Source organism: Prionailurus viverrinus, chromosome C1 (genome assembly GCF_022837055.1).
Source record: "Prionailurus viverrinus isolate Anna chromosome C1, UM_Priviv_1.0, whole genome shotgun sequence".
Lineage (NCBI taxonomy): Eukaryota > Metazoa > Chordata > Mammalia > Carnivora > Felidae > Prionailurus > Prionailurus viverrinus.
The window spans coordinates 166,121,253-166,145,244 of NC_062568.1; the positions used below are offsets into that span (position 1 = coordinate 166,121,253).

The 23,992-nt window shown below is 42.6% G+C and overlaps 1 protein-coding gene across 14 annotated transcripts in view; it reads right to left on the reverse strand.

The window, feature by feature from the left end:
- The window catches only part of FGGY (FGGY carbohydrate kinase domain containing), a 425,323-nt gene that overhangs the window by 349,416 nt on the left and 51,915 nt on the right, over positions 1 to 23,992 (reverse strand). For all 14 annotated transcript variants that reach the window (XM_047872219.1, XM_047872229.1, XM_047872228.1 and 11 more), the window contains one exon: positions 5,270 to 5,358. In XM_047872219.1, coding sequence (XP_047728175.1) covers positions 5,270 to 5,358 — 89 coding nt within the window. The remainder of the gene's footprint in view (positions 1 to 5,269; positions 5,359 to 23,992) is intronic.

The following is a 23,992-nucleotide window of genomic DNA, read 5'->3' on the forward strand; positions in this document are numbered from 1 at the left end:
CCAAAAATGAATAAACATTGAAAAAAAAAATTAAAAAAAAAAAAAAGAAAACACCAAAATCCAATATGAGCAACTGACATATGTAATACTAATAGACATAATTAATAACTGTCACTGACATAAATTAATAAAACCAGTGGTTGAAATATATATGAAAAATTAACTGCATTTAACAGCCAAAAATTAAAATAAGACACCATTTTAATCCCCAAAACTTGGCAAAACTGACAGACATTATACTGACATAGGACAGAATATAATACAGGTATCAAAAATATGTTTTCAGATAGTATTTATTGATATAGAAGATAGAATAATATATGAAAAGTAAATTGTACAAAGTAGATTTACAATTGAAAAACACACAGTAAAGTCTAAATAATGATACTATTTTTGAAACCCTTGAAATTATATCGGAAAATGACTACAGATCAGGATCAATAATCAATCTGACCATAATCTTCTCTTGACAGATCAGTAAATAACCATTGACAAATTAACAGTACAATAATATCTCCTACAAACTCAAAACAGAGAACCATGCAAATCAGGAAAATAATTGTTATTTTAAGAGGGAATATAGTTTCTCAAAATCGTAAATTCACCTCTTTAAACTAGAAGACAGAATATTTATGGACAACTTACACAGAACTATACACTGCAGCAGAGAGGAAAGAGAAGGGAAATAAACATTTCACATAAAGAAAGCTAAGGGGAAAACCAACCTGAGATTTTAGCCATCAGCCCTCTTTTCTCATATGCCATTGAAAAGTCTCATAAATTCTAACATGTAAATTCTAAGGCAAACTTACCAATGTGTCTCTTGTACTTAAAGAGTCTGACCGTTAATTTCTCTCAGTCCAAAGAAATAAAAACAAGTGAACTGAAAATAGACACATCTCACACACAGAATGACTCAAAATAATGTTTGTAGATACTCTGCCCTCAAGGAGGTGAAGCATAACTCCCTACTCCTTAAATGTGGGCTGTGCACAGTGACTTCTTTAAAGTTTATTTATTTTTGACAGAGAGAGAGAAAGAGTATGAGTCGGGAAGGGGGAGAGAGAGAGGGAGAGAGAGAATCCCAAGCTCCAACTCACAAGTGAGATCATGGCCTGAGCTGAAATCAAGAGTCAGATGATTAACCAACTGAGCCACCCAGGTGGCTCAAATCTCTTTAGAGGGAAGATTTATATATGTGAATATGTTTTTGTCCGATTATAAAAAATTACATTGTTCAAATTTCTGACTTCCCATTTCTCATATCACCAAAATTCTGGATAGTTACCCACTCATGGGTTAGAATGGGGCAAATTGCTAAAGCATCTGGCTTCAGTTTTTCAACTGCAAACTGGTGCGAACACCATCTGCTTTAACTAAGGGTCATGAGGACTAATGGGGTTCACATTTGTTAATATGCCTAGCATAGACAGAGAGAAGGCACCTGAAAATGATAATGATAGCATTATTATTACTAACAAAAACAGCTATCAGTATTTGCATTCATATGATGGAGCTGAGTTACAAATTAATCCCAAGCCAGGTGGTGATTTTCTCAGTGACCCAGATAAACAAGAGTCGCTACCACATTTAGGGGGATGAGAACAATAACTAAAGGCGGGAGGGCAGAAAGGAGAGGACAAAATCTGATAGGGGAAGAGGAGGAGGAGGGGGAGGACTTCTTATACAGCGTCACTGCCAAAAACAAGTCTGAAAGCTTTAAGACAAGGTGAAATCTGATCACTTTTTAGCCTTGACTCCACTAGAATAATAAAAAGAAAGAAAGAAAAAAAAATACCCTCTGGTCTTTCTGGCACTCATTTCCCCAAAGTCTCCCAGAACAATCACATTAAGAGCCAAATAAACACCAAATCTGAACCTCTCCTTGGCCCAGAGGATGCCAAGTTCATGTTTCACTCCCCAAAGTTTTTTGGCATTGGCACATTCAAACCCAGACCTTCATCTTCCTTATTCGAGAAGAGGGGACAGAGGATGGGGATTTTTCCATTAAAAGAACCATGCGGTGTTGAAATACTGTGTACCACACATGTTGTCCACAGTACCTCTAACTCCCCCAATAATCCTAAGACGACACATCCGGATGAGGACCGGAGGCTCAGTGGGGGGAACAATTCACTCCATGTTCTTGCAGACAGTACACAGTGGAGACACTGAACCCAGGTCAGCCTGACTACAAGGATTTCCCTCTTTCCACTATGCCAGACACTTAATGCAAAGACTTCCTGCCAAAATCGATAGAGAAAGGGAACTAAATAAAATAGCTAATTCCTTCAAAACATTTCTCAGCACTGCACTGGAAGTTTTTCTGTGACCTTAGTCAGCCCAAACAATAATCCCATGGACTGTTGTCACTGTCCCAATTCTACAATCGAGAGACCTCAGAGGGCTTACTTGATTCATCCTAATAGTGCACAGGCTGAAACAGAGAAGGGAGGAGGAGCTGAAAGACTGAGGAATGAACAGGAGAGATAGATATAAGAAACAGGGGTTCCAGGGGGAGAGCAACCACCTCACAAGAGAAACTCAATCCCTGGTGCCCAAGGTCCACAGGCCCTGCTCTAGGAGAGGGAAACTGGACAGGAGATCTCTGAAGGTACTCATAAGTACGGGGCAAGGGTGGGGGAGGAAGTGAGAATTGCAAATTTGTAGTAATTAAAAGAGAATGACTCATGGGTGTCACAGTCAATTTTTAAAAAATGGCAGGGATAACTGGACAGCCAATAAATCATTTCTGAGCATTAACCTTTCTGCTTCCTGAGGGTTTCAGACTGTTGTGGGTGGGGACAGAAGCCCCCGAGAACATTCTGATGGGCCAAGAAGTTCTCCATTTGAAATTTACCAAGTCCTTTAACTGTTTTTAATACTTTCAATCCCTCACAGGTGTGAAGCACCTTAGTGTCATCTATCACTTTCATGTATATTCTGTTAAGCATTGTTGTCCAAAATTACCTAATCATATATAACCACCTGGGGCACTTGTTTAACATATAAATTCCCAGACATCCCAGGTGAGATATGCTTAAAACTGGAAGCCCTGGGGAACTGTGCTTTGGAAAAATGATTCAGCTGATTCCTATACTCAGGCTAGTTCGGAAAGACTGCTTTAACAGGATCCTCTCAACAAGTTTTCAAGATAGGTATCCTGATCCCCATGTTAAACATAAGGAGAGTATGGTTCAAAGAAGGAAAGGACACGCCCAAGATCACACAACTCCTGTCTGGCAGAATGTAGAACCACAAATGACACTGTGACTCCACAGTGGGTATGCATGTCATCTAAATCTGAGCCAGAGTCAGCTTCAAGAAGTCCTCTCCTTGGGGTCTTAACTATGGCATCAGAGACCAGGAAATGGGAGTGTAGACTATCCAGCACCATCAGAAAGAACCAGGGAAGAAGTCTATGCCCTGGGTTGAATAACACTCAAGGAAAAAGAGGACAGCAAGGTTCTCCTCTATGTGTAGTTCTATTTTTGAGTCCCCAAATTTTGCAGGCCAATGGGGTATTTCCAACACCCCCACTATTAGCACTCTTAACTAATAGGTCCATTTGGCTAAAATGATGGAAATACTTCTTTCACTACTGCACAAAGGTAGGAAAAAAGCCTGGAGAAAGGTCCTTCCAGAAATAACTTCTGACAATTAATGTCACACCAAAAGAGGAATGCCCCAGATGAGATCTTAAAATCCACACACTGACATCCCCGCTGGTGACTGCAGTGTAACAGTGACTCAATTGTGCCTTCTGGGGGTAAAGTTCACACCAATCCCCAAGAGCCTGCTCCCCCAGACAGGGTTAAGTACCTGAGGTGTGCAAAGGATGAAGAATGATGTGCCTGCGAAACATGTCCTCTACTATCTCCTTTCTGGAAGCCCCTAATGCTGAACTCTTATCAACTCTCTATAAGAAAAGTTCTAAATCATACAAAGTGAGCTAGACAGGAAGAGCACAAGAAAATGGCACTCGTAGTCCCAGCTTCTCTTGACTTTGAACAAAAAATAAAATGGGGACGATTAGCCTTCCCTGAAGGAGCTGACTTTAAGATTCAACACCTGCCTCTCCCTAAATATATAGATATAGATATATAGATATAGATATAGTTTATATATAGTTATATAGTATATATATATCTATATATATTTAGTATATATATAGTATATATATATTTATCTATATATATTCAGTATATATTTATCTATATATATTTAGCATATATAGATTTATCTATATATATTTAGTATATATTTATCTATATATATAGTTTATATAGTATATATATAATATAAATATAATATATATGCTATATTATATAGTATATATAATATATATAGTGTATATATTATATGTATATATATAATATATACACACACACACACACAATATATATATACATAGTTTATCTGTCCTCGGGGAATGATCCCCTTCCTCACAGATTTGTTGAACATAAATTATCTAAATTATTTTCAAGGTAAGAAAACCCATCTCCCACCCTGCCCTACTGCCCCTCCGTATGTATCTCCTGAAATCTGAGGCCAGGATGACAATAGACTTGCATACTTTGTGATTTCATGTCCAACTTGTCTCTGTTAAATACACACACACACACACACACACACACACACACACACACACACTGTTAATTACAGCAGGCTGCTACTTTACACTATTTTTTAAATTGTCTCTGCCATGTAGCACATACTTATTTATAATATTCATAATTTACGGAAAAATATTGTGACTTCAACATACAGACCTCTACATTCTGCAGTGATTCAGGTATATTACTATAAAAAGCAACACACCCATCCAGTTAAAATCAACTTCCTTGAAAAACATATCTTTTGCCTCAATTTTAGGGCCTATCCAGTTAAAATCAACTTCCTTGAAAAACAGATCTCTTGCCTTCATTTTAGGAGCCAAAAAAAATATTTTTCTTTTATTCACCATGTAAAAAGCACCTTTAGAAAAACAGTCACATTTCATGACGAACTGTTCATGTCTCCTTCAAATGTGTCCAATTTTAATGAATGGTCTTCACCTTGGATACCAACATTCCAGGCTGCATGGGAACAATGGTGTTTGGGCATGTGCAGTGGACGTGGAAGATGGATTCAAGATGTTTCAAGTATGTAAAATCACATGCAGATGTACAAATAGTACGTCCAGTCAAAGCGAGTTAAGAAAGCAATATATATACAGACACCCGAGAATGGATGAGCGCAAATAAAATCCAACTTGTAATTAACATACCGTGCTGTGACACCTGTTGCCTTCCACGATAAGAAGTCTGGGAGATCAAAGAAATGTCCCGCCTTATCCCAGCAAGTCTCTCTTAAGTTCTGCCAAATTAAATACATATTAGAATCAATTATGGGCTTTTTTTTTCTACCCCTCCCCTCTTTCAATAATGTTTCAAATTTTTCAAAACAAAAGCATAGCCAACAATGTCCAAGAAAACATCTGTTCAGGGGCTGGGGGCCAAGGGGCAGGGATGGTAGAAAAGTAGTACCTATAGAGGAAAGAAAAATTGGCAATTATTGATCCTTCCCCAAATGGCCATCATCTCCCTTTTATCCCCTTGTCCAACCAGGAGGGAGAAGATGCACATTCTGTGGGGGAATGCAATCTATCTTCCTCATGAAGGGCCACAGGATACACTTCAAGGCATCCAGTAAGATTTCAAAGCTGAACAGTTTTAAGTTGGGAAGAAAACCACCCTAAGAAACTACCCCATGGAAGAGAATGTGTCCTGCCATGTAAAATTCTCCCCACACCAACAGGTTCCAAAGGCAATAAAAAAGTTGGTCCCTGCCTTCAAAGAACTTCCAGTCTAAGCCAATGAGAATGGCACAGGACCAAGGTATTCTTACAAGATACCTAAACATTTGTTTCTTCCAGTCTCTTCCGCAGTGCCAATGTGGTCAGAATTTTTCTTGCCACTGGGCTTTTTCTTTCCTCTGCCACCTCTGTCTGGAATTCCTCAACTACCCCCCTGTGGCTTCCCAGGACCCAAGTCGCCTGCCCCTTTGGTTAACCCTATCCACCCTTCCTCGGAGAAGCCTTCCAGGATCTCCTACTCAGGGTGGGTCTGACTCTCCTACAACCCATACCATCCCACAATTATTTGCGTGCTATCTTTCTTTCCCACCAGATTATAAGCTCTACAGTGTCAAAGAGCCTAGTCCCTTTCATGCACTATGATATACCCACAACCTTCTCCTCTCCTCCCCCTACCTAGGACTGGACAGTTAGCTGTGAGGTAGAAACCACCTGCTTCCAATCTGCTTATTACACACTTAACTGGACCAGGGATGGACATGTGACCTAACTGAGCCAATCAGATTCCTTCTCCCATGAATTTAGACTCAGGATCCAAATGGAGTCATTTCACTTCTGCCTATGAATAGAACTGGAGGGGAGATAAACTTGCAAACTTGAAGTGGCCCTTTTCTGCCAAGTACCTAGAGAAGCAGAACTTCACAAAGAGAAGAGTAAAGCAGACAGAAGCGGTAGCAAGAAAGGTTTCCTACCATCCAGGGAACTCTCCAAGTCCTGGTTTCAATTATTTCCTTCCCAAGTGGCTACAACTAAAAGGAATGTATCATAAGTATACAGGGCTCTTGGGGGAACCAGGGGGCCACGATGAAGAAGTTCCCAAAGAGACGTATTCTACTGTCCGCTAGAGGGTGACACACAGTGGACGCTCAATAAATATTTGTTGAACAACTAGACAAACTGCTCATTTTTACCTTCCAATCTCTCTCCTGTGAGTAATGCTTCAGAGTTTAGAAGTGGATTCCGCGTGCGTTATCTCCTTAGAATGAGGGAAAGTTCTGAGTATTATTACGACTACTTTACAGACATATTACTGGCCTTTATCTACCTTTGCCCTCAAATTCTCTGAGTTCCTACTTCCTCCTTCCCTATCACTACTATATGGACTATCTGTGCACAACAGAGAAACTGAGTATAATCCCAGGTACAGGGTCCCATTAAAATGACAGTAACATCAAAAGGGTTCAGATGTAAATGGCAGCATGAAGCCAATTTCCTATTACTGTTGTTGTTTATTTGTTTTAAATTCCAAAGCATTGGGGTGAAAGCTTACATTTAGGAAGGGCTAAGCTCTTTGAACGCCCATACACGTTAACGGTAAACAAAGTGAAACTTAAAGCTTACCGAATGTGCCTAACACCGCTGTGCCTTAGTAGTATCTTCATACCCTGATAGGTCACAGTCAGAAAATGGTAGTCTGAAACTGTGTGAGTCAAACGACTCGGATGCCTTCGGGGCAGTCCCCAAAATCTCTTTCCATGTGCTTTGTGGTTTCACTGATCAGTTTCTAGGGAGAAAGAGAAAACGCAGCCTCCTTCTATGGGCTCCAGAAATCCAAGGCCAGTCACCAGAAATGAACCACTAAACCACGGCAGCAACACCCAGTGCTTCAAGCCAAAGCCGAACAATGTTCCTAAACTCCAAAAACAACTGCTTCTGTTAGATCTCGTATACGGTCATTAAAGACTCTGCATAATGAGAGCTTTCAGCCTGGAGCCACAGGGACATCCACTGTGGACAATGGGACCCAAGCAAATGTCTCCAAGAGAACTTGAAGCTTCTTGCCAAAAAAAGAGACACGCTGCAGGCAGGAGGCATGAGGCAGCCAGGGAACATCATTTCTTCTTGAAACCATGCCAGCTTCATCTACCAAAGCCACATACCCCAGTCCAACCTCTCTCTATAGGATGAGAAGCCAGAAGCATCTAATTAGAGGTATGAGGTATCCTTAAGAATAGGCATGGTCTTGGAGGAACAGAGACCAGCAGTCCCCGCTTCCTCTACAAAAGCAGTCTGGAGATTAGCCAGAAAACAGAAGGCAAGGGCACCTGGGTGGCTCAGTCGGTTAAGGGTCCAACTCTTGATTTTGGCTCAGGGCACAATCTCACAGTTGGTGAGATGGAGCCCAGCGTTGGGCTCTGTGCTGACAGGGCGGAGCCTGCTTGAGATTCTCTGCCTCTCTCTCTCTCTCTCTCTCAAAATAAATAAATTTAAACAACAACAACAACAACAACAACAACAAAGAGAAGAGGGCAGAGTTTGCCAGGATGAGAGGGAATGTCTCCTAAAGCCTGATCTCTTACTTTGAGATGCTGGCAGACTATCTGTGACGATCTCATGCTGTTTTTATGTTGAGCTACATGATTCACAAGTGCTTTGTCATCAAATGCCAGATGGGCCAAGAGCATGTAGCCCCATGGATGGATTTTTAATCCAGTTCTGTGGGAAAATCTCTCTTTCCATCCCACTCTCCAGTACATGGTCCCAGCTGAGGGCCTCAATCTTACTGAATTACTTCTATTTTTGTAACCATTGGGCCTGCATGAAGACACCGTGATTGCACTCCTATATTTGTCCACAGCTCACAAACAGCCCCCGCATGCCTCATCTCATGTGATTCTCAGGGCGGTTCAGAGGTGTGTAGGCGAATATACGGCAGTCTCATACTAAGGATGTACAAACAGTTTCAGACAGGGCTTACGCCAAAGTGACATGGGACTCGTAGCTCTAAACTGAGTGCTCCTTTCTTCTCCTATGTCACAGTCACCACTCTGAGGCTCCCAGACCCATCAGAGATGTGGGGTTTGGCCTTTGGGGAGATTCATAATGGAAGCTACAGCCATTCTTTACAGAAGAAAAAAACAAAAGCCCTTTCCAACACATTTCTGTACACAATTTAAAATTTTTCAAGGGTGCCTGGGTGGCTCAATCAGTTAAGCAACTGACTTCGGCTCAGGTCATGATCTCCCAGTTCAGGAGTTCAAGCCCCGCATCGGGCTTTGCACCATCAGCAGATAGATCCTCTGTGCCCCCAACTCTCTGCCCCTCCCCCCACCCCGCGCCTCTCTCTCTCTCTCCCTCCCTCTCTCTCTCTCTCAAAAATAAACATTAAAAAAATAAAAATTTTCAGAGAGGTCACTTCCAATCCCAAGCAGCTCACTTAACTTCCTAATAACACCTTCCACGCACAGATGGTGTACCAGAAACAGAGAGCACAGAGCAGGCCCTCAACACACACCAACTTCAGCCGTATCTCATCATGTGACAGCTGAAGCCAGTTCACACTCAAAGCTCTCTGTGGGGAACGAGTTCAGCCTATCCTCCAGTTACCAAGCAACTAACAAAAACGAGTCTTTTCAAGAAAGAAAAGAAATCAGCTGTGATCTGGGGTATAGGACTCGGCCCTAAAGGCTTCTGCATTCCAATAACAATCCTTTTGAGCTCAGCAATCCCCCAGGCTTGAAAGCAACCAAAGAGAACAACTTTTTCCTTTTTTTAATCACCTATAACTTCATGAAACCACAGCATTTCTTGGGGGGGGAGTTACAACTCAAAGCGCACACAGTGGCGGGGCTCAGCAGAGGGTGGAAGCAGAGACATACACCCAAGATTCAGAGCCAGGCAGCGGCGGCCCTGACAGCCTCAGGGCATAGAGATGGGAATTTCTCTCATGCCCTCTCTCTGTCATGTCCAGGGAGGCAGCGAGGTATCCCCTGGATGCTCGATGTTGAAAGAACTAATAGGAGACACAAAGCAGGTCCTTCAGCGTATGTCAGGAGACATCAGGGCCTAGAACCGGCATGAGAAGGTAGAGATGAGCAACTCAAAAGTATTTTGTTGTTAATTGCACAAGGATTCTGTCTAGGCTATCTGCTGTGTGCAGTGGAAAAAAAACAAAAAAACAAAAAGGGAGAGAACAGAGCTCCCTGATTCCCCACCCAGTAAATGATCCTTCCTGAAGAGCCCAAGTGCTCATGATGTTGTTTTCTAGCATAACTACCCATGAGAAAGCAACATCTTATCCTCTTTCTACCTTCACGACTTCAAATCAGGGCACAGGCTGATAGGCCAGAGAAGAAAGAGAAAATGTAATCCTCAGTGTCATTCTTAAGAGAAAAGTGACGCTGAAAACATGGAGTGGGTCACAATCCCCAGCCAGAAACCTCCCAGAATGAATGAAACAATTGTGTGTTTCAACCTCCCATCCACAAAGAAAAAGACCAAACACCGGACCTATTTCAAGTCGGACAGGCAGATACGCTGAGATGTTTGTGCCACTAGAGGCATCTTGCTAAAAACTGAAAACTTACCATTACACTCCCTCGTTTAAAATGGTCCGACAGCTCCTCCTGGCCTCGAATCACATTGAACTCCTTGGCATGGCTCTCAGGACACTCAACACCCTGGCTCCAACCTGGCCATTATGATGATGAATCCTTCTGGGCTCATCTCCTAGCATGCTCCACCCGGTACTCACCTCATTGCCTTCACTTTGCCCAAATGCATTATGCTCCTCTCCATTTCCAGGCCTCTACTTTGATTGACTTCCCCACCTTCTCCCACAACCACATTTCTACTTTTGATCCATATGCAACTCAAATGTCACCCTTTCAGCGAATCCCTCCAGTCCCTCGTCGTAGCCCAATTATATATACACATGCCTAAATCCACCTCAAAATGACAAACTCTCGGAGGGCAAAAGCCAGCTCATACATGGAAAAAAAAATGCAAAAACTTTCAGAAGGTATAAAGAAATTTCAAATCAAGACCTTTCAAAAGAAAATTAGAGCAGAGCTAGAGGAAGATGTGCACAATGGAAAAGGTAATTAATAAGATGATGTATGACAATAATGTAATGAGCCTGATACCCAGGTTTGGTGAGTCAGCCTCATAACTTTATCATAATATTTTGTGTGTGGCCATATATTTGCCTCTAATGAGTAATCACAGACAAGGTTCAGAGAAGGGAAAAGGCTTTGGGGTTAGGGTTGCCAGAAAAGCTTCATGAGGAAGAGATTTGAGCGGAAGCCTAGAGGTCAAGTAGACTAAGTATCTGTGCCACTACTGAGAATGAAACCCAAGGAACAAGTGTCTGAATTGGCCAGACTGTCCCCATTAGAGAAGGATTTATTTAACTGTACCATCAGAGAATTTACTTGTGAAACGAAATAAATCCATTGTATAATTTCAACTATTTCATTCTTAAGAACTAGATTTATATGCATCCTCCCCCACCATCTCTCCTAAGGCTCAACTACTGTACAAAAAGGCAAACTTAACAACCCACACTAGTGTTGATTTCCCAACCATTAAAAAACATGCTCATTTTCATGAAAACTGACCATATTTAGTAAAGCTGACTTTGCCAGGGATGTGACACCACCACACGCATTAGGAAGACAAGGCTGTGGAATATGGGCTCTAAGAACATCAGGCAGACCTGAGTGTGATTATTGGCCTTGCCACTTCCCAGCTGTGTAGCTTTAGGCAAATTAATTCTCTAAGTCCCAGTTTCCACAAGTGCCGTATTACTAGCATCTATCTCCAAACATGTTGTGAGAAACAAATGAAATAACGTAGAGTGCCTGAGAAGTCGACAAGTTTCATTCCAATTACTGCCACAGAGTTCCATGTTTTTCAAAGCACTTTGACATGCATGATCTCATCTGCTCTGTATAATTCTGCAGGGCAGGGAAGGCAAGAAATTATCAACCTCACCTTGAAAGTTGAGAAACTAAAACCCAGAAAGGGAGCACACTGTCCTAAGGTCACACACAGATAAGTGTAAGACAAACTAAAATGGAGATCTCTAATGACCAGCCCAGTGCTAGTTCAGCTGCCCACCTCCCTAAAGCATTAATAAAATGCAAAAGCACCAGGAGGAGAGAAGCTATGGTGATAGAGAACACAATTACACAATTCCTTGTGGGTGGTACTGTCTACAGGAGGGAGCAAAGGAGGGAGTCCTAATATGAAGAGAAGGCTTTGGAATGGGTAAGAAGGTGTTGGAACAGACATGAAAGAAAGCAGAAGATCTGGACAAGTGAAGAGGTGAGGAGGCCTTGCCTAATACCTCATTCTGGATCCTTTCATGACCTTCTCCTTGCTTTTCCATCTTGAGTACCTTTTCCTTAGTTGCCCTTTAAGCGTGGGCACTCCCCAGAGTTCCTCCCTCACGCAAATGCTCTTCTTACTACTCACATGCTGCCTGGGCAATCTCAATTACTCCTACCATTCCAACTAACTTAAAAATTGAATGACTGATTTGCCAAATCTCAAACCCCATGCTCTCCTATGAGACATGCCTTCTGGATGTTCCATTGCACCTCTAATGCAACATGTGCAAGAAAGAATCTGTTATTTTTCCCAAAATGTTTTCCTCCCCCTTGATTTCTTTGTCAGTTGATACACTTACCCAAATGGTCATCTTCCACTTCTCCTTCTCTCTCATTGCATACATCCAATCATCCATATCATTTAAACTCCCAATTAATTCATGATGAGGTCTCCACCTCTTATTAGTATTAGGGTTCTCCAGACAAAGAGAACCAAAAGGATATATTTATTTATTTATACACACACACACCCCAACCAAAAGGAACAAAAAAAAGGAACATCATTCATTCAAAATAACGTTTTACCAAATGTCTGGGCACTTTGATGCCCAGTCAAGTGGACACATAAAATTAACCATCAGACTACCTCGTATCATCATTATCCTTTTTCAGTCCATCACATTCCATTGCCCAGATTACTGCTATCATACCTATGGCATACTCTAGAAGTTGCCACAATTCTTCCCTTCCCTGTATTAATGCCCTTTGCAATATAGCCCTGCAGCTCTTCTCATCACGAGGTGAATCTCTTTCTACACCACTTCACTTGGTCTTGCCTTACAATTTGCTTTGACCACTGGAATGGAGCAAAGGTGCCACTGGGCTACTTCTGAACACGGGCTTCAAAACACCTTGCTTTTGTCTTCTTGGAATATAGTGCTGCCAGGTGAGGCAGCTCAGCCCGGCCTGCTGGACAACGAGAGAACACAAGGACATTTGGCCAAACATTATTTTGAGTGTATCTGAGAGGGTGTTTCTGGATGAAATTAACATTGGAACTGGTCAACTGAGTAAAGCAGATTGCCCTCCCCAATGTGGCCTCATCCACTCAGTTGAAGACCTCAGTAGATCAAAAAGGCTGAGTAAGAGGGAACTTCTCCTACTTGAACCACCTGTGCTAAGGCTCCAGCCGTGCTTGAAGAGCTGAGCAAAGCCAAGATCAGCAAACCCTACCCCGGAAATCTACTCTACTCTTGAATCAAGAGTCGAGACCAGAAAAATCATTTATCTTAGCTCATCCCAAATCAGCAACCTGCATAATTATGGAGTAAATAAATGGTTAGTTTTATCCTCCATTAAATTTTGAGGTGGTTTGTTTCCACCCTAATGCTTTCAAATCCTACCCCCTTTCAATTCCACCACCTACACAGCCAATTAGAATACAATAGTCTATGTATGGGGCACCTGGGTGACTCAGTCAGTTGAGCATCCAACTTTTGATTTCAGCTCAGGTCATGACCTCAGGGTTGTGGGACTGAGCCCCACACCCGGCTCCGTGCTAAGCATGGAGCCTGCTTATGACTCTCTCTCTCTTTCATGGGGCACCTCGGTGGCTCAGTTGGCTAAGCATCAGACTTCGGCTCAGGTCATGAATTGCGGTGAGTTCGAGCCCCATGTCAGGCTCTGTGCTGATAGCTTGGAGCCTGGAGCCTGCTTCAGGTTCTGTGTCTCCCTTTCTCCATGATTCTCCCTGCCTCACGCTGTCTCTCTCTTTCAAAAATAAATAAACATTAAAAAAAAAATTCTCTTTCTCCCTCTGTCCCTCTCCCCCACTCATGCTCTCTGTAAAATAAAAATTAAAAAAAAAGAATAGCCTATTTAACATGTACATTTAACTATATAAATAACTCATTCATTCATTCATTCAGTAAGTATTTATATGGTATCCTCTACATGTCAAGTACTGTGCCCAATGCTAGGAAAGGAACAAACAATAAGAGCTACCACCGACAGGGAGCTTTCAATCTAATATACTTGTGTCCTTCAAAGTTTTCTACTACCTTTGGAGTTAAAAATAAATTCATTAACATGGCATATACAATCCACGTCTTACCAGCTTCATCTCTGATCACTCTGAGATACTATATTAGAATCACCCACATATTATGTGCTTTTTCTTACCATTATATCTTCATTCATAGTGTAGCCTATCTGGAATACCCACCCCTCTTCAACCTGGCCAACATGGACTCATCATTTAGGACTCAACTCAGATAGTATCCACTCCACAAAATCTTCTGATTCCCCGAAGCTGAGTAAGGTGCTCCCAGGCTATGCCCTCTTAGTACCCTGTGAATATGCCTATCATGGCTCTTCCCATCCTATCCATTCATGTGTTTGTCTCCCTCACTACACTGAAAGCTCTAAGGGGGAAGGGAGGGGGACTATGTTTTTTTCAATCTCTCTATTCCTAGGTCCTAGGATAGTATCTGATACATAGATGATGAATAATGTTAGCAGAATGGATGAAAAAATAAATGAGCAGAGATGTACAAACTAAATAGGAGTTTGTGGAAATGGGAATAAGGAATGAATGGATAAATGAATGAGGTTGTGAATAAGAACTGTCCCAGTTTCTCTTTCCTCATTCAAGTTAATGGCTTTTCACCATCTGACTTAGGAGCAGAGACATTCTAGCCAAGCCAGAATGCCAGGAAGATAAATTTCTCTTCTTGGGGTTAGCAGGTCTTTGGAGAAGTTTCATTTTAATTGGAAAATGGATTCATTCACTTCCTGGCTTGGACTCCTGGGTCAGTGCAACACCATGTTGAATGGCTGCCAACCACCATTGGAAAGGGGGCTGAGACCGGAACAGCACTCCGTCAAAAGTCCAGTGCACCAGGACACCTGAGGACAAGCTGGTAACAGGTCCAGGCTGGCTGACAGGAATGCCCCCTCCTCTTTCTTCCCCAAATTTCCTTCAACCCAAAATTTACCTATCCCCAAACCATAAAGGGCAGTGTGCTTTACCATTCCATTTGGCATTTCTTTGGGCTTTATTTGGTCATATATATCCTTCCTGTTACAGAGTGCCACTGTCATTTCCTACAGTGCACAGACGAGGTCCACAACAGAGAAATCCCTTCACAACTCAACTAGTAGAAAAAGAGCACAACTTCATAGCCTCTTTCTTATAGTGGATGCTGAATAGCTCAACACCACAGAAAACATCCCTTCCAAAGAACATCTCTTGCATCTTTGGTGAAGGGTTGTTGGAGAGGGCCCTGAACACTCTCTGATTTTTGTGACCCGGCTCCAACTCCCTCTTTAGACTCACCTCTCAACACCTTCACCTCTCAGCACCCTCACCACCCCTGATTCTCCAAATGGACTGATGCATTGGCAGTTCTAAAAATTGCAATATGCTGTTCTACACGGAGGTGCCCCTGAACATTCTGCTGCCTCTTCCCACAAGCCAGACAGCAGGGGTGCAGATCCTGGCTCTACTACTTCATAGCCATTGGGCTTTGGGAAAGCTAAATACTCTTCACTTCCACTCCCTTGTCCCATAATAATTAGAGTGAACAGTAACACCACCTCCACCATAAAGTTGATGAGGGAACAAATGAGCCAATGTCTGTGAAGTGTTTAAAGCATCTGGCACATAGTAAGTACTTCCTAAATGACTGTTCTCATTATTAGAATGTCAACAGCACGACCCGTATCCATCTTCAGTAAGGAGCAGGAACTTCAGGGACTGACACATCTTGGTTCAAACTTTGGTTCTTCTACCAAAACTTGTGTTACTTCTGGCCAAGAGTCACCTAATATCTATGGGTCTCATGTTCATCTACAGCAATGTTTAACTCTAGTACTGTCAGTAGGATTCAACTCAGTGAGTTTATACATATTAATGTGCTCATCCTGGCACATCCCCAGTAACTATTTGTTTCTTCTACATTCCTTACTCTTCTCAAATTATGTGGGAGCCTGTCTCTCCAACAAGACTATTTGCTCCTTTAAGGGGAGGCCCATTGTTTACTCAGCTGTATCCCTACAGTGCACATGAAATAATTATTTCTCAAATGAAGTATTTATTGGCCATGCTACAATCTGTCCATCAGCCCTGGTTTGTGGTCAGGTGTGCTAGGACCCTGCATGAAAAGTCAGGCATATGCTGGATCCGATCTTCACATTGCTTATTGAGTAGGTGAAGCAAAGGGTCTGCATGTGAACCCTCAGCAGGTGTATAAATAGTGTAGAATAATTCAAGTTTGACAATGCCTGTTACAAACTAAGGATGCTGCATAGTCATGATAGAAAGAGACGGCTGTGGGCAAGCAGCCAAGGGAAAGGTGTTATGTGGGAGGAGTGTCTGACCTCAGTGTGGAGGGAAGGCAAAGATCACGGGAGATGGGGGAGGACGGTGGTCCAGCCAGCACAACTGGCTGAGAAAAGTTCAGGAGAAGGATCAGCTATATATATCCCTGGCCATGGAAAAGGAATCCTGAGAAGTTTAGCCTGAGTGATGTATGTTGAAGTACAGTAAAAAGAAATCTGAATTTGTATTACACACTCAGGTCAGGGGAGAATGGGAGCTACCATCAGTCCTGGGTAGGGGTGGTTTGTGAATACAGTTTTAGAAAGGTTAGGACAGAATGCCATGTGGGAAGTCTGGAAGAGAGAGGAGACAGGAGGACCACTTTGCCATTTCTGAGACAGAGCAGGAGAAAGCACAAGAAAAGGAAGGAAGGAAGGAAGGAAGGAAGGAAGGAAGGAAGGAAGGAAAATGAAGGCAAAAGAGAAGATGAACAATAAAAAAAAACAGGAAAGATTAAGTAGAAGAAGAAGGAAAAGAAAATAAAGACAGAAGCAAAAGGACAGAGAGGGGAGATGGAATGAAGTAAACACATGGGAACACATGAGAAATGAATACAATGAGAAAGCCAGAACAAAAAGAAAAATGAAAAAGATGTGGGGAAAACAACAGCAGGACCATGGCAATGTCCCCGACGAGACAAACCATGGAGAAGGAAGGGCAGAAGCTAGAGCCCGCTCTGGGTCTGCACACTGTCTCTCCTCTGGGCGAATGAAGTCATGGCTGATGTCACCGCCTCTGAGTCACACACCCACCAAGGGAGAGGTGGAAAGAGCCCCTGCCTGGTGTTCAGTCCCACCCTCCTGGACAAGAGGGGTTAATTCACGCCTCATCCTCTGGGGCGCTGTCTAGTCTGGTCCTGATGTGACAGAAATGAGGACGCTTCTCCTCTGCCGAGGGAGGACACTGCAGCCATGTGAGCACTGGGTTCCACCTCCAGGCCCTTGAGATGGAAGAGTCAGAAAAGGTGGAGCAGATAGTTTCCAGCTTTTCTCTGACCGTGGCTGGGGTACATGGGATCTATCCATGTGCAGAAGGGAAACTCCCATCATGAATAGCATTGAATACACAGATGGGACTCAAAAGGTGCTTTCTGATGGACTCCCTGAACTGCCTTCCCATGTACTGTACTTGTAGCCCCAGGAGACCTTTCCTCCTACCGTCCTCTATCCTCCTTTCCACCTCTCCAGCATCAGTCCACCTACCCGACCTACCTGCTGCAAACCGCCCCCCCGAGTGCTTACCTACAGCCTCTCCACCATCAGCCCCAGCTTACACACCACCTCCTCCTGACTCGTCTCCCCTAAGGGGGGCGCACTTTCACAGGGACCCAAATTCCATCCAACTTAAAGTGCACTGTGACTCTATTTCTGCCCCTCCTCTCCCTTTGCTAGAAAATGAGCAGCTTAAGGACAGGGACTCTAATGTTTACTGCTGTATTTCCAGCACTTTACAAAGTACCTGGAATAAAGTCCATTTTCAATAAATGTCTGCTGAATGAACGAATGTCCCTGTTTGATTCTGGTGGGAACTGATTAGCACACCCCGTTCTTAGACTTCTAAAATGTGCACTCATTTGGGGAGCCTGGATGGCTCAATCAGTTAAGCATCCAACTCTTGATTTCAGCTCAGCTCATGATCTCACAATTCACAAGATCAAGCCCCACCTGGAGCTCCATGCTCACAGCATGGAGAGACTGCTTGGGATTCTCCCTCTCTCTTTCTCTCTCTCTCTCCCTCCTTCGCTCCCTCCCTCCCTCTCTCTCTCAAAATAAAAAAACTTAAAAAAACATTAAGAAAATAAAAAATAAACTAAAATAAAATGTGTACTCATAGTCATCATCCTGAGCATGTTTGTTGCTGAAGACCAGACCCCATAAGTCACCAACAATAGCGTCAGTGAAACTGTTCTGGAAACGTCTGCTAGGGGCCTCTGAGGATGGATTTACTCTCTCTCAGACTCTTACACTCTCCCCAGGGCTTGGCCTGTGAGCTGTTATGAGCACACACTTGAAAAATTTTGAGTTAGATCCCAGTTTGACCACTCATGAGCTGCATGAGGTGAACCTTCTCAGGCTCTTGCCACCTGTTCAAACGGGACAGTAATACCTGTGCCCCAAGCTGTCCGTAAAGATTAAGCATGCTGGCTTTTTTTTTTTTTTAAGTGCCTGCCCCAAAACAATGTGAATTTTTCCCTTCACTCTTGGCCTTCTTACCTGCATCCAGAGATAAGTATATGAAAAACAGACCTAATTTCCATTCTACTTCTGTCATATTCATCAAAAAATACATCACTAGACCAGCGCTCTACAACTTCCCAAATACCTTCTAAGACACAGAGACACAATACTGCCGTTAACACCATTTTACCGACAGGAACAGGAGGCCCATAGTGAAGAGAATTGCAGAGAGTAAGTGAAAAGCCTGAGTGAAACCCCGGCCACTTGAATTCCAAGGCCAATACACTACTGTCCAGTTGCTGCTTCCCAGGACAAGGGAGGTGCTCAATAAATACTTGTACAGTGATTCACTCTCTTTCTCAGGTCCATGGGCTTGTCTCTGACCCCCAGCCAAAGCAGACCACACGGCCTCATGCCAAGCCAAGTGCAGCAGGGTTCACTCGGGTCCTGATTCTCTTCTCATCTATCTCAGATCCACAGAATGCCAGCTTTGCAGGAGGACTTCAGGGGTCATGGAGCCCAGGTGCTCCCAAATGCCAGACCATGGACTGGTGCTAGTCCATGACCAATAATTTTCACGAGTCAATGGTGAAGCAATAATAATAATTATATTAGGGAAGATAAGTCATTATTGAAAATATTATGAGGAATTAATTGGCAAAGAGATCTTATTTCCTAACTGCTTGCTTTGCTTTACTTGAGCAAGCTCCAATACTCTATACATACACGTATCATTATTGGGAGAAAATGTCTCTGCACGACAGTTCAGACCCTCTGGCAAAGCCCGAATGGGAGACAGAGGCCAGGGAAAGCAGAGCCACGAATCCAGGCAGCCCTCTCATTCCCTCTGAACACTCCCTAGTCTTGCATTTTTGAGCCAGTAGACACTGACTGTTGAGATTATAAAGCTTGGAAGCCAAACTAAAGCAGCTTTTTAAGAGGGTGTGCGTACGGGTACTGATGGGGCTGCAGAGTTGAGATCAGACTTCCTTACCGAGGTCAGAAGGATTCAGGAGACGTGGACTTTTAAGAAGATCCCTGAATTGCATGATCACTCAACCAAAAGAATGGCTGCAGCATAGTGCACAGAGATAATCCTTGAACGAGGTCTTTGCCGAAGAGATGCTTCCGGGACCCTCAGGTTCAAACGAGGTAAGGAACTAGTTACATCATTTACTCATTTTTTTGAACTGCAAACACTTAAGATGAATGCCAAGGGGAGGAAGAGGCCAGCTCTTTCAGAGGGATCTAATGTACGAGACACGGACGAAGAGAAATGGGCTGGAATTTGTGCAGTGGAGGGTCTTAGGCATGATTCTTTAATTGTGAGTCTATCTAAGGACAACTTAGATAACTTTTCATTGTAAAATTCATATTTCACTTCAAAATTTCAATCAAAGTTGCTATCTGGTATTTGAAACCTGAACTAGGAGAACTAGCTCTTTCTACCCAAGTGTCTCACCTGTATTAGATTCAACAGTCAGTAAGTGGTAATCTACTTAACTTCCTTTATCCTCACCTTCATTATCTGCAAAGGAAGTGATAACATCTACCTCACAGGACTTTCAGAAGAATTAAGTAAGATAGCAAACTTAAAAGCACATGGTAGATATTTAATAAATATCTAGGATAAGTAAAAATAATAACATAACATAAAAATAAAGTACAGGTGTTGACGATGCTTACAGATAGCAATCAAACACGGTCAATACCTTAAACAGAATTAAGGATCTCAAAAAGGTAAAGGGTCTTTAACATTTCAAACTGCTTTCAGAAGTGTAATGATGTTTCAACTTACTGCAAAAACTTAAGGTGGACTGACGGACGGATAGAGGGACAGATGGATGGACATACACATGCTAAAGCAAGTATAGTAAAATGTTAATGGCAGAATCCAGGTGATGGTTCTGAGTATTCACTATAAAATTCTCCCAACTTTTCTGTATGTCTGAAGATTATAATAAAATGTTGGGGAAAATGGCTTTCACAGCCTTTTCCTTGGTCTTTGTCTTGGGAGCAACTGGAGATAAAGGACACTCTTGGCTTCCACTCTGTCTCATCACCAAGGACATTGTCTTCTACATAGTAGTTACGAGACAAAAAGTGTGTTTCACCAATTAAATAAATATGTCCCTACAACAATAGAACAGTTATTCTCATTTTGGAGAGAGAAAAAAAAAAAAAAAAAAGTAAAACCAAGCTATATGTTTAGAGAAATGAGGTTGACTTCTCTTTCCAGAAGAAGCCCATCTATCATCTTTCCTAACTTCTGGCCTGCCTCCTCCCTTGCCTCAATCAACTATCTACCCTGAGCTTCCAGATTTCCAAGGTGACAGTTCACCTCAATGAGGCCGATGGTGCTCATGAGTTCCTCTATCAGGACACACATCAAATGTGTTGTCTTTTTTTGTGTCTTTTCTAAAGACAGTATTTCCCTTCAACAGGTGCATTTTAGCCACTATGAGAGAAGAGGTTTTTTTTCAGTTTTTGTTTTATATCAAATCGTCCCATGTGGGCATAAAAGCAGCCAAACTTAGCAATCTTGTTCTTGCCTCTCTGATTACACTGGCAACACCTAGATGTAGCAGACACCCCTGCACTAGTGGTCAGGAAGACTGGCAGAAGAGCCAGGCACATGGGCCTCACTGCTCCAGCCCTAAGTCTGGCTCTGACCAGGGAACATGAGTTCATTTAGCAAATATTTATAGAGTATGATCTCCATGCCAAGCATTGTTTTAGGTTCTAGGGATACAACAGCCAGGTATGGATAGAAAGATCTGGTCCCTGCTCTTAGCAAGCTAAAAATCCATCAACCCAAATGAGAAGGAACATGGTAGAGCACGAAAAAAACAAGACACAATTTAGAGCCATGTGAACCTTCACTGAAGATGCAATCCTAATCCTTGTGGACAATCATTTCATTTCTTTGAGGCTCGTGTACTCATCTGTAAGATGGGGCAAATAGTAATATTTATCCCACAAGTCCATACCATAGATCAAATAAAGAAAATATACATTGGGGAACCTGGGTGGTTCAGTCGGTTGAGCGTCCAGTGCTGGCTCAGGTCAAGATCTCGCAGTTCGCATCAGGCTTGCTGCTATCAGTGCAGAACCCGCTTCGGATCCTCTGAACTGCCCCTCTCTGCCCCTCCTCTGTTCACTCTCTCTTGCTCTCCCAAAAATAAATAAACATTTGGAAAAGAAAAAAAAGTTTCTTTTAAAAAGAAAAGAAGAAAAGAAAATAGACATTAGTCTGCCTTAAGCCATAAAGTAAAATACAAAATTTGGTATAATAAGAGCTGACATTGGGGTGCCTGGGTGGCTCAGTCGGTTAAGCGTCTGACTTTGGCTCAAGTCATGATCTTGCCATTCCTGAGTTCGAGCTCCGCGTTGGGCTCTGTGCTGACAGCTCAGAGCCTGGAGCCTGTATCAGATTCTGTGTTTCCCTCTCTCTCTCTGCCCCTGCGCTGCTCGCGCGCTGTCTCTCTCTCAAAAATAAACAAACATTGAAAAAAAATGTTTAAGTAATAATATCTGACATCTATTAAATGTTACTAGTTATCAGACCAAGCCCTTTTTTTTGTTGTTATTGTTGGTCTGCTTTTTAGAATTACTTTGTTGGACTATAAAACTAAAACAATACAATACGTATTTGGCATAAGTCAACTATGCAAATGCCAGGATGATAAGGAAAGGATTCGCTGTCCAGGTAAATAAAATGAAGGCAGGGCACCAGCCTTAACACTCCATTTTTATTTAGTTCCAAGCCTAGTTGGTGGGCAGACCACCCTGGAGAGAAAATCCACAAAAGAGGCCCTAACAACAGCTGACAACACTGTCCACACTGCTCAAAGGCTGGAAAGAATCTGGTCTGAATGTAACAGGGCCCCGGTATAAACACTCATAAGAGAGGCTGTTTGATTCAGTACATAGGTGTTGGATTCTCTTGCAGGGTAAAGGAAGCAACTTCAAGGGTTATGCACCTCAAGACACAAAGACACAGGAGAGAGGCCTGGAGGAGTCACTGCCTCAATGTGAGGCCTTCACTTCACACACAAAACAAGCTATGACTCAAAGTAACACGACTGCAGCCAAGGGGTGGTTCTGGGGTGGAAAGGAGTGGTAATACTCCAAACTTCCTTTTCCACAAAGGGGAAGAGAAAATGAACTTATGTTTGGTCTGCAGTAGATCTTTACTTGGGAATGGAACAGATGGTCAGATGTACACAACAATCAAAAATGGCACGATAAACAATTTGGTACATTCGTTCCCCAGTTCATCCATCCCTCTGTTAAAATATTTCCTGAGTGATCAGTGTTAGATGCTAAGCAGTGCCCTAGGCATTAGTGACACGGAGATAAATGAGACGTAATATGGTGTAATAAGTTCCAGGGCAGGGGTAAGGGGAGGATGCCATGGGGGACAAAGGGCAGGACCCTAATCAACACTCAATGGAGAAAGCCAAGGAAGGCTTCCTGGAGTCTTGAAGAATTTGTGTAAGTTTTTCCAAGTGAAGGAAGAAACACTAAGTTTGCCAGGCAAAGGAAAACCCTGAGCAAAGACTCAGAGGTCTGTGAATATGGGTACAGCATCCCTAGAGCCACTGACCAAGAAGTTTGCCATCTGGAAAATCTTTCCACTTCTCTAAGCATTTTGTTATGGGAAAAGTAATGATGGATTCCTTGAACAAATTCCCACAGCCTGGGTCTCAAATCCAAACGCCTAGAGGGTAGTGCTGGAAAAGGAAATGAGCAAAAGAAAGCTGGGTGGGGATGGCTGTGAAATGAAGGACACTTGCCCCTTCTGAAGGGGGCAGCCCATACTCAGCACTGGCCAATTCTTTCCACATGGGAATGCGGGCCCAGGACTGCCAAATCCTTTTGTTATTTCTTCTAAAGAAGCAGAAAATCTGGATTTTTATGTGAAATTTCTTAGTTTTTAAATGTTGAAAACCAATTCCAAAAAAAAAAAAAAAAAGGAGAGAGAGAGAGAGTTTTTTTTTCCAAGCATAGGGTAGGTCAAACAAAACCCATCTGGGGACCAGATTCAGCCTGTGGGCCGCCAGCCTGCAGCCCCTGGCATGTTGCGGGAAACGAGTGGTCTCAGAACAGGCAGTGAAGGCCAGTGAAGGCAGGCCGGAGCTGGAGGCAGGCCGGATTTGGTGAGAATCCTGGCTCTACCATTTATTTGCTGTGTAGCTTTGGGGAAGCCACGTAAGCCCTCTGGGTCTTGTTTTCCTCATCTGTATATTGGGATAATAATACTGTGTCAGTGTTTTTAAGGAAAACAAGACTAAGAAGAAAAAAATATCCCATGCTAAATAATGAAGCAGTACAAACCAGAAAGGTTAGCCAGGTCTATAAGACTATTTTTTTAATGAAAAGCTACTAATAAGTAGTAAAAGCATGAGCACTGTGCTATCACAGTAGCAAACTCTTCCAACCATAGATGGTGACCCATTATTAGTGGTTTTTGCATACATAGCCAGGTTTTTGTTTTGTTTTTTTTTTACTGATCATTTCT